The 11530-nt window shown below is 37.9% G+C and overlaps 1 protein-coding gene across 2 annotated transcripts; it reads right to left on the minus strand.

The window, feature by feature from the left end:
* Window positions 1-1379: 1379 nt before the first annotated feature.
* Window positions 1380-11227, minus strand: LOC121756236 (histone acetyltransferase HAC1-like). 2 transcript variants are annotated; one of them, XM_042151729.1, is made up of 17 exons: window positions 11074-11227; window positions 9732-10079; window positions 9470-9581; window positions 8932-9214; window positions 8314-8832; window positions 6379-8171; window positions 5180-5476; window positions 4822-5100; window positions 4474-4602; window positions 4009-4209; window positions 3762-3904; window positions 3381-3690; window positions 3072-3211; window positions 2763-2841; window positions 2263-2649; window positions 1928-2145; window positions 1380-1835 (listed from the first exon to the last, which is right to left on the minus strand). In XM_042151729.1, the coding sequence occupies exons 2-17, from the start codon at window positions 9923-9925 to the stop codon at window positions 1724-1726; spliced, it is 5196 nt and encodes a 1731-aa protein (XP_042007663.1). In that variant the 5' UTR covers window positions 9926-10079; window positions 11074-11227; the 3' UTR covers window positions 1380-1723. The 2 variants fall into 2 exon arrangements, with proteins under 2 accessions (XP_042007663.1, XP_042007664.1); XM_042151730.1 differs by lacking the exon at window positions 11074-11227 and adding an exon at window positions 10628-10721.
* Window positions 11228-11530: the final 303 nt, after the last annotated feature.

Consider the following 11530-nt stretch of genomic DNA (forward strand, 5'->3'; position numbering starts at 1 on the left):
TATTTATTGTTGATAAATTTTATGAAGGCACCACTCACTACCAGACCAAAAAAACAATACCTGATAATAGGGACAAAATTAGGTGGCTTCGACAATTGTGCTAACAGTTAATATTAATTCTTGTTTCACATGCTACTTTTCACAATGCACTATTCTTTTAAGAACATAAGTCTCTTTAATTATTATTCTGCTGGATTAGGTGTGGAAGAGCAATCATCTTACTATAACTTTATTTTCATACCAGCCCAAGTGATACATAGTTCCTATTTTTATATGGGCCAAAAAGTTAAATATATTTCATGTTGAGTTATGATCAATGTCGAACCAATTTTAAAGACTGAACTAGAGACCAAATTAGGGCCATTAGATCTAGTGTTTTGATGAGATGTGCTGTTGTGTAAATTATTTCGGTCTTCATTACAAGCCAATTTTACTTCATTGTATTAGGTTGACTACTTCATTCAGTACGTAATACCTTGAAATTACAGCATGTTTTTACTTGCTTCCAGTAGGTTTTGAAATGATTCAACACATGCTTTATTCGAATTCATTGACTTGGATTTTTACTTTATTCACTTTAAAAAATGCAATTTATTCCAGTGGCCTTATTACTTCATTCAGAAACGTTATTACTTCATTGGATAATGTTTTTACTTCATTCCAGTATGACTTCAAATGTTTCTACACATAATTCATTCAAATAGTTTATTACATCATTTCATTTGTTTATTACACCATAAAATTAGGCTATCATTCCATTTTGTTGTCAGCACCTTAGCGGCGGTGATACACATTGTAGAGAGAAAGAATGGTACGCAACAGTGAAACCACCTTTACGTACTGGAATGAAGTAAAAACATATTGGAATGAAGTTAAATCTTCGTAATATGTTAGTATGACTTATTTGCCTTGGAATGAGTTAAAATTGGCTCGTGATGAAGACGAAAATAATTTATAACTTTGCGCATCTCATCCATAAGAAACTAGATCTAAAAACCCTAATTTGGTATGGTTCTACGGTTCGGCAATAAGGAGTGAATTTGCATATAATGGGACTGTAGCAATTTGTTCAATTGTATACTAATCCTTGACCTTGTAATATTATTAGAGAGTTGAATAACTTGTATGTTTGGAGCCCATAAGAAAATATAGGATTGGACAAGCCCATATCCGATGCTTTTAATCTTTTGGGCACAAATATAATGGGTAATTAAATTATTCGATCCAACATCAAAATCTGATTAATTCACTGGTCAATTCCTTCATCTTTATGTTTAAATGTAGAGCAATATTTTGTAGAAAGGTTTAAAACATATGGAAAAATGTTCTTCTCCATTTAAACTATGCAAGTAAAAGATATGATACACTCGGCCATCAAATGATAGCAAGGAAGAAATACTGAGTAAACAAATACAAAATATTCAAGACTGATTTTCTGTACCTTCTTTTCTCATTTAAATTACAGTAGCAAGTTTGAAGCAGAAGAAAAGCAGTTGCTGATCTATAAACATCCTACGATGCTAGCTCATACTACGACATATGAACGAGAAACATCGTTGATGGTGAAGCCGATCTCCTTTGCTTTCCTATTCGATCAGGCTGTCGTGACAGATTTCAATTTTACTTCTTCAATTTCCATCGAATGAGACAAAAAGGGAATTGTAGTTTTTCCAATAACTACAGGATTTTCTGGCTTGCTATCACTATGTACAACTTGAGGTTATCAAGAACTGCCGGCGACCTCTGCTGCGCGTTGCCTCATCATTTCCATTACAGCAGCCCGTCTTCGAGAATCTGACTGTTGCTGCAGCCTTCTCAGGTGTTCCTTCAAGTCCCTGCATCAAAGCATGAGAGGATTTAGACAACCGTTTTTTAAGACGATAAAAGGGAGGAGTACTATGTTGACAGAGTAGTTTTGTGAACAAACCAGCAACGTGGTACACCGCAGTTGGATTCTTTGCATGCTCGGGCGTGAAGCTGGAGAAGGTGCCACATTTTCTTACACAAATGACAGCCTCCTGAAGCACGCTTTTTGCACTGGATGCCATGGCGGAAAAGACCTTTGACCTTGCGACAGTTGGGATACTGGCAAAGGGGTGACCGGCACTGAGAAGCATGCACCAGGAGCTCGAGCATTTTCCTCAACTGCAAAAACAAGTCCAAGAAATTTCTGTCAGGACTCGGGGCAGTATAATTCATCGCTCAGCAAGGACAAATAATAAGTGAAGAAAGGTGGGTGTGTGATCTTAGAGTAAAATTTACCTGCGTGACTCGTAATTGCCTGGCTTCTTTGTTCTGTGCATTAGGATCAATGGACTGATTATTAGTTAGCTTATGAGGATGATCTTTTCCTCCATCCTTCTGATAGCAGGCATTGCATAGATCATAATCGGTGCATGTCTCACATCGGTAACCTTGCCCACTCTCTATATCAAGGTGGCATTTGACGCATGTTGTGACAAAAGCTGGGGCAGTCGGATTGTGTAGATGATATAGGACCATCATAGAAGAATGCTTAGCTCGGCGAAGAGTATCGTACTGATAGTGGTTTCCTTGGCAAAGACTAAGAAATGCCTGTCTTGTGTCAAAAAATTCACTTTCAAGATTCTCATTATCTTTAGTTTCATCAGGAACTTCAGCAATGTCAACCTGCAGATTCATAAATTTCTCAGTCCAAATTCTAAGCTCAAACGAATTAAATCTGGCAAAAAATCATAAGCAAAATATAAATGTCAGCCATCATTACGATCGTAGAGACTTACAGGATAAAGTGCATGAACATCCTTGTAGTTTACAGGATGTCTATCCCTATCATCACGTTTCCTCTCAGCATCATAGCATCTGAAAGGAGCCGATTAGTACACTGCTCTACGTATATAACATGCAGCATGATGCTATTCCAGATGCAATCAACTAAAAAAGTTGGATATCTCGAGAAGATAAAAGAGTAAATACAAGGGACATGGATTAACATTTTGATTTGCGTGACGGAAATAGAAAATCCCTTGGAAATGAAATCAACATGAAAATGTTTAACGATAACTGAGGCAGAAAGTGAAAAAAATCCTTACTTGTCACAAAGCTGAAATTTTTTGCACTGCTTGCAGACCCAGCGTTTTCCAGAAACAATTAGGATGCAGCAATGAGTACATGAATGTTGTAAGTGAACCATAATAAAATCTTCCTTCATTGAAGTTATGGAGTCACCAAGCTAGGGAAACAAAGAATTTATTTTAGTATCACTAAGAAAATAGCAGCAGTAATTGCTTAGTCTTGCAAATATGAAAAAGAACAACAAAATACACAAAGTGACGCATACCCACAAGTTGAGCACAATTTCTGAAGAAAAAATTAAAATACAATTATGGCAAAGATCTTACCCTGTGCATTAACATCAGATCCTTTGATGCGTTACTAGAAAGATCGGTTTGGCCAGATGCCTTTAAAGCTCTTTTTGTGATCTTTTTCAAAGTTCCCTTCTTAGATTGTTTTCTCCCATCTTCTTCTTGTTGCAGTTGATAGATGATGTCCTCCGCAGCACCAGGCCAATAATCTCCATCAAAGTATGGCAGACGAGATGCAGTTACCTTTGCTTTACATTCACCAGTTGAAACAAAGAAATGTTCATACAGATTAGTGAGCTCTACGACAATGTTTTCCTTTGTGGCTTTTCGTAGCATGACCAAGTACCTGAAAGAGAAAAAATAAGGTGAAACACTGCTATGAATAATCGCTCACATTTAGACAGTAATGATACCAACCACTCTCGAAGTTTATCGGATTTGGGTGTCTTTTGAATTTCTGGGTGACAATACAAAATGTAGTCTTCACCCTTCAGCGGAGGGCATGCCCAGATGTAGCAGCTTGTAAAACCACGCATTTTGCAGTACTCCAAATATCCAATCTGAATCAGAAATACATATCAGCATACTAATAAAGAAATGGTAACATCTTTTCTTTTGTACATCCATCAACTATAAGGAAAAGAGAAAGAGTATGTTAACTTGCCAAAATTTCATGGTACACATATGTCCTTAGAGCCTCGCCAGAGACAGCTTTGACATCTGGCCTAAAGTACTTAACAGAATCCAGGTAAGAGAGGTAGACTCTTCGATGATTCGGCTGCTGGCATTCAGATCCAAATTCTTGAACATACATGCCAAACAAGCATACTTCAACGCCCTCGATTCTCTGAAATAACAGGACCACCTGCAACATAGTAAATACAGTTACAACACATTAATGGACCAGCTAATTTGCAATAGCAACTAATTCATTTTTGCTTAACTAGGCTTCAAGTATATGCAAACAAAGAAGACACCAAGCTTAAGTAAGGAGGCATATCAAGAAACAAATCTCCAGTATATTTTTCAAATTATTCGTGACTAATACTGATAGTGTTTTTTTCTGAAATCTTAGATATAGTTCATATGGAAGAATTTAGAAGCATTGTATCAAAATGTAAAGACATACCTTAGATCTATAAGGGTACTCTGTTGGATAGTTTTCCTCTTGGAAAATCTCCAGGAAGCGAGGCTTAACATCCAACTTTTTGTCAACTGATGATACCACTCTTACTACAAGTTCTTCTGCTCCTGGGATCTGGAAAAATGGGCGAAAAAATTATGACCTAAACAGTAACCATTCAACAATAAAAACTTGCTACAAATGCACAAACCACAATACTGATAATTTACACACACACACACACACACACACACATATATATATATATATATATATATATATATATATATATATATGTCAGTGTATGTGCGAGCAAAGATAATAAAAATATGCCACACAGTGTAAGTCAATAACCTCATCATAACTTTTGCCTTGCATCCTTGCTCTGTCAAGCCTCTCTTGCTTCAATTTTACAATTAAACGCTGCTCCAAGTGATCACTTAGATGTGATCTAGGCAAATCTTTTGCACCGAGAACAGCACTCTGCGGTAATGGTGCGCGTTCTCCCATTTCAACTTCTGCCATATAACAATTTGGACAAGTATACTCAGCTTCTCCACCATTATTTCTTCTACCATTAAACAATGCACAGATTTGATGCTGCCAAGCTTCACATTTGTCACATTGAACCCACTGCAAGAAACAATTACTTAGCGTAGTATTAAGATTAAATATCAAGATAGAACAACTCTGCAAGAAAATAAAGCATTACCCATTCTTCAGTTTCTTCGTCATTTTTCTTTTTCTCCACCCTTCCCTTTGGAATAGGCGTGCCATCTACTGCAATGGTGTCTCCATGAGAATTGTTATAGCATGGAATGCAGAAGCAATGACGGGTGTCCCCAGATCCAAAGGTGTAATACATTGCATTTCTTTTAATGCGAGTACCACAGGGAGTACAATATATAGGAGGAGGTTCAAAGGTAAGCTTCTCAACTGCACATAGTTGGCAAGAATTTTCACTCATTGAATGCTCCATTGCCTGGTTTCTCTCTGCCTTTGCTTTGCTCTGTGGACGAAAAGAGTAATTATAAATTTCAGAGGAAAAATCTGAAGAGCATATATGATGTATGATGCTTTTGAGTAAGGTGAAGGCATGACTGGGTGAGATCTAATCCAACAAAATGACATTTTTTTGTCCCATCCCTCTTCGAAATACGAACATGGGATATATAAAAAAAAGATCTAGGAAGAAAAATGAATCAAAAAGAAAAAAGGATGGACCCATACCAAATCAATGTTAGTAATGAAGAATGAATTCAAGGATCCTCGTCTAGAATAGTTGTGTTATCAAAACACCAAGCAATATTACTCCCTCCGTCCCACAAGAATATGCATTCTTTCCTTTTTAGTCCGTCCCGCAAGAATATGCACTTTCCAATTATGGAAAGTCTTTTCACTCTAATGAGGTGGGACCCATTCTCCACTAACAATACTTTAATTACTTTTTCTCTCTACCTCTCTCTTACTTTACCAATACTTTAATTACTTTTTCTCTCTACCTCTCTCTTACTTTACCAATTTTACATTAAAACTCGTGCCGAACCCAAAGTGCATATTCTTTGGGGACGGAGGGAGTATTAAACAAAAAAAAGCAAGCAAGCAGAGAAAGGGGAAGAAATTTTCAAAGCATCTCAGAGCAAGAAATGCATGTTATGAGTGTAATCCTAGTCCATATCAAATACAACAAAATAAAGCAAAAGAGAACACAAATGAGCTTCTAACTGTCTGATTAGATAAATGCATACAAACTCAAAGACAATGACTGTGATGAAATTTCATAAAATGCTTTAAATTGCTAAAAGCATTCAGGAGCCTTCAATAGGCATACATAGAGCACCTTGATAGTAACTAACCAAGGATAGTAATAATCATATGCCTAATAAGGTTGAGAAAATGGACGACACTGACCTGTCCTACCCACTGACGGAGACCCATTATATGTTGGCGAACCATTTCCGGCGTGAACAATTCAATCATTGATACTCCCTTTATTTTTGGCTTCCCAGACTTGGATGCACTCTCGGGAGGTAATGGAGTGTTTTCTTGCTTAGTCTGTGCCGAATCGTTTTCTGTCTTCGCGACCTGATGAACACCATATCCAACAGAATCACTAGGTGTGACATCATCACCTTTTGGAGTTTGGATGTATGCATCATCCAAGTTGTCCTTTTTTATCTCTATTTTGGGACTTTCATGTGCAACGTTTACAGGGACTTTCAACTCTACTTTCACATCGCTAATTTCAGATTTTACTGGAATTTGGTAATTGCAATCCTTTTCACTTTGACGTAGATCTTGGATATGACAATCATTTATAGTAGAGGTCAGTGCCACAGAGAATCCACTCCTAGAGACAAGAGACTGCAAGCCTTGCTCAACTTTTGCACGTTTAGTAGAAGGTTCTAGATCTTTGGGAGTTTCAGCTATCACTGGGTCTATCTTTGGAGTAGACCTTCCCACTGTTCCAGCTATATCATGGACACCAGAAGATTCATTGACTACTGTAGGCAACCCAGGCCTCAAATTAGAACGAGCAAGTGTCTTGAACTGAGCCTGCATAAAGCTTTTAACAGGTATACAAACAGGGCAATTTGTATCCTGACAGCGCCTATGATGATTGACTAATACCCTTGTCGTACGGCAACGAGGGTATGTACACTCAAGAGAGTTGCAACTTCCCATATGCTTCAACAGCTTCTGAACAGTTAAGCAGTGAGGCTCAGGGCATTTCCCTTCTGGGAAATGACATCTACGAGCATGCCTCAAAAATAACAACCACCTCTGTTGGTTCTTGAACTGTTTTTCGCGAATAATGCTATAAGTTCGAGGTGCTGGGTCACCTGTGTTCACTGGTTCTGTTGATCTAGAAGTTCCAGAGTAGCCAATAACAGATTCCTCTGAGGATAAATTATTTAGTTGAGCTCCATCTTGCCTGGTTAATCTTTGATGAATTTCATCTTGAATAGTCTGATCAAGAGGGAGTCTGCCTGATACATCCATATCTTGAGGCTTGGAATACCGCTGACCGCCCAATGCTGCATCTGGTTGAACACCACCAGAAAGACCAGTAAAATCACTTCGAGTGTTGCAAACAAATTGCTGTGGATGCAAAGATGGGGCATCATGCGGCACAGGTGAATGAGAAAAAGGCTGAGAAGATCTAGAATTGCCCTCCAGAGAGTTTGACTGGAACTGATTCTGGGTATTGGAATGGAAGGAGTGGGTAACTTTTGACTGTAGACCTTCATTATGATGCTCTGTTCCAGTCTCCTGCTTCACCTCAAATGCCATACTGGGCGATAAATGGGAATGAGTGAAAGAATCATTTCTCAACAAATACTGGTTTTGCATTTTGCTTTTTTGTTGCAATTGATGCTGAGAAGGTTGCCGTTGCTGAAACTGCTGGGACGGCTGTTGAAGCAGCTGATGTTGATGAGGCTGCACAGGATTTTCTTTCACTGTATACTGCGATTGAAAGTTCACCTTTTGTGATTGATCTACTGAGTGAGAATCAGTTGCCTGTTGAGAAGAACATACATTTGGTTGGTTATTGGTCATCAAAGGAGAATCTGTCCTGTGCATTGATTGCATGGATATGGCATTCAAACTTGGGTTGTTAATCGTTGACCCAACAGTTGTTACAGGAATATACATGTTTCCAGACCCAGAAGCATCAGTAGTGCCAATTCTATAGGCATCACCTGTCAAATGGAATACTGTCAAAAATTATACAAACTAGAAGCTCCAGAGGTATCCTCAACTAACTCTCATTACATTAAGGATTTGGGAAAACACGTCAGGACACAGAAACATGGTTGCAATGGTGAAGATAGAGTAAAGTACCTTGTGTTACTGGTCTTTGGTTATGCTGGTCAAGATGCTGAGACAAGGGTTTGGTGGAATTTCCATATATAGTTCCAGATAAATATCCCTCGGTGGTTCCTGAACTGTTCATGACAGACATATTCTTTCCCATCATTCCAAACCCACCACTTAGGGACCCATGATTTATTCCAAAGGATTTCTGCTGTAACGTAGAACTGCCTCCACTACCAATTTGCCCACCAATATTGTGTAAGACACGAGAATTTTGACCCCCAACATGATGTTTTTGCAACATAGGCTGTGATGCAGTTGTAGAGTCAACATCAGGACATGCTCCAACATCTGATGGCTCAATTTTCATGGAATTATTGTTGCTAGTGTTAGTAATCATAACACTAGTGTTGGAGTTACTAATTCCAGGAGTTGGGATCATTTGACTTGTCATTCTTTGCGAACCCATGGACGTCATCATGTTATTTCCACCAGGATTGACCAAGAACGTATTAGTTGACTGCTGATACCCACCAGCCAAAGCTCCTGCAGAAAAATAATCCGTTATATGAGTGAAAAGTCAACCAGATAATACTCCATGGATGAAAAGGCCAAAAAGACCATCAGATGAACTAAAGGAACTACCATGTGCACTTCCAGGAGACCCATTTCGAGTTGGAAAAAAGCTTCCCGAATTCATCGTAGACGATGTGATTGTATTGGAACTACTATTGTTCACGAATGAATTATCCACTGATGAAGTTCCAGCGAAGCTTGAGTTTTGTTGAAACCCAGGTGTGGGTATCATTGTACCGACGGGAGTGGAAGAATTGGCATGTTGCAACTGCTGATTGTTATTACTTGTAGGGAAGCGCTTAATCAGAATGTGCAAACGCCTCTCTAAAGTTTCCAGGTTTAGGTACTCCTCCTGACATTAAATGACATAATGAGAAATAGAAACGCAATAAGGAATTTATGAATAGTAACCCAATAGTATAAGTAGTTATGCTAACAATTTTCCAACATGCATACACAATTACACAAATATCTACTTAAAGATTCTTGAAACTTATATTAACTTTAATGTCAACCAGAAATTTTTCTATGTAATGTTATGCACAACAAAACATTAGCTATACAAGGAGGATAATTGCATGATGAAACAGATTAGAAAACAACAAACCATTGTTGCAGCAGTTCTGAATAGACCGTCTTCTAGACGTTTCACTATATCAACCATTTTCCTGTTGGAAACCTCAGGTGATTGTTGGCGCCGCTGCATAAGAAAGTTCCAACTGCAGAACAGAGAAACTAAACATTTAGCAGCACAAATCAAGCAAGCAATTTTTACAGCATGTTTTCAGAAGTAACCTTCACCTATCTCTACACAAACCAGGAAGCACTAGAAATAGCACAAGTAGAAATAATCCAAGAAAACTCCTTACATTTTCTCTTGCATGCATTTGCGTCTTTTAATAGTTTCTGGATCCATATTGGGTACATTTCGATGAATATTAGGATTCTGCATTTGGCTGGCCATAGGGTTTCCATTTTGCTGTGGTAGCCCAGGCAACATAGTACCAGTTTGGTTGGGTACCTGGCCCGAGATCTGCCCTGTATGGTGTGTCTGTAAATTCATCTTTATCTTAGACCAATATAATATGTGCTTTGCAACATGAAGCTTGGCCCCCAACTAGAGCCAAAGACCATAACAAAGGAGTCGAACAAAGTTTGATGTGATCTATCAAGTTTAGAGCAATTAAACCACAAACGTCCAAGCCAGACACGGATACCTGTCAATTAAATTCAATAGTGTGAGAAAATAAAACGGGTACGAGAAGAGAGTTGATGAAGATTCTGAAAATACGGAAAAGATCTGTACGTAAGCTTGAAGACATTAACAATCAAAAATAGATCATCTTATAAACATTCAAAGCACAGATTAATTGATGGTGAAAAATGTATACTATGAAGTCCCATCCCTTTTCCTATGGAACGTAATAATAAAATATACTAGTACACAAATTTCATGACATACCCAACTCTTCAGCACTTGTCTAGAAGAACCACACAGTGAAAAAGTCAACAGAACTGAAAGATCACTTCATCGTGAAATTCAGTAGCCATTTATCTCTAATTAGATCACTTTCTAGCTGATCCTCAAAAGGGGCTCCAGAGAGAGAAATGACACCCCAAAGATGACAAAACTTAAGCTATTTGAGAAAACTAAGGTCGTTAGGAACCCACATCTAACACACCAAAACCTATTTCATAGTATTACACATTTCCCAAAAGAATGATTACAAGGCCAAACACTTGCAGAGTGCAAAAACACACATACACTGAACAGGGTGAAACCAATAGCATTGGGCTTAATTCTGAGTTGATATAAGCCTCATAGCAAAAAAGCCCAGTTCTTTTCTCCAGAACTCGAGTTCCCACACCAAACAAAAGCTAAAGCAATTCTGCAGCATTAAATTTCTCAGAAATGATCACATGCATAAAACTCATACAGACTACAATTTTCGCATAGACACAGGCCCGTGTCAGCTGCATACAAATGATGAAGTCAAATTCAGTTGAAAATCGGTCATTTTCAAAATTCCTAGGGCTTCATCAAATTGGGGGAAATCAAATTAGGGCTTCATTTCTGATCAGACCAACGCTATATTTTCAATTGGGGGTAAGACTGATTTCAGCAAGCAATCAAATAAGACAACAGAACAAGAAGATGAACACACTAACAAGGCAACCAAAAAACGCACCGAAATTGAAAGCGTCACTTACGGGAGCTTAAACGAAGAGATAAAAACGCAAATAAGTTGTAAAAAATGCCAAACTAGCCAGCTACGTCGGTGCTGAGCTTAACCGGCGGTCGCGCCAAGATTACGGCGGAGAACGGTGGTTTGGGGAAAAATGGGGCTGATTTAGAATTTGTGTATTTTTGTTTAATTTCTTTTTTTCTGACTGTAGAATGGGCGGTATTTAACTTTTTCTTTTCTCTTTTTTTTTCTTTTTCGTGAATTTCTGATATCAAATTATTATTGCTTTGTGACATTATCTATTACACAATAAAATAGTTGATTTAAATTATTTAATAGTGTCTGTTATATTTTCACTCAAATAAAGCAGAAATGTGCAATGCAGTTTGTAAATCTTTATTCAAACATTTAATGTCCTCAGTGACGAAGTAAGAAAACAATTTTGACACGAAAAAATAAATAATTTGAGTGATTAATTTGTG

This window comes from Salvia splendens, chromosome 11 (assembly GCF_004379255.2).
Source record: "Salvia splendens isolate huo1 chromosome 11, SspV2, whole genome shotgun sequence".
Lineage (NCBI taxonomy): Eukaryota > Viridiplantae > Streptophyta > Magnoliopsida > Lamiales > Lamiaceae > Salvia > Salvia splendens.

Bases quoted from the DNA above. Each gene is read 5' to 3' on its own strand.
- LOC121756236 (XM_042151729.1), bottom strand. From the start codon at position 9,925: ATGAATTTACAGACACACCATACAGGGCAGATCTCGGGCCAGGTACCC. The intron at 5,101-5,179 runs GTAATGCTTTAT...TGTTTCTTGCAG, and splicing joins ACGAAGAAACTGAAGAATGG to TGGGTTCAATGTGACAAATG. The intron at 2,146-2,262 runs GTAAATTTTACT...TTGTTTTTGCAG, and splicing joins GGCAATTACGAGTCACGCAG to TTGAGGAAAATGCTCGAGCT.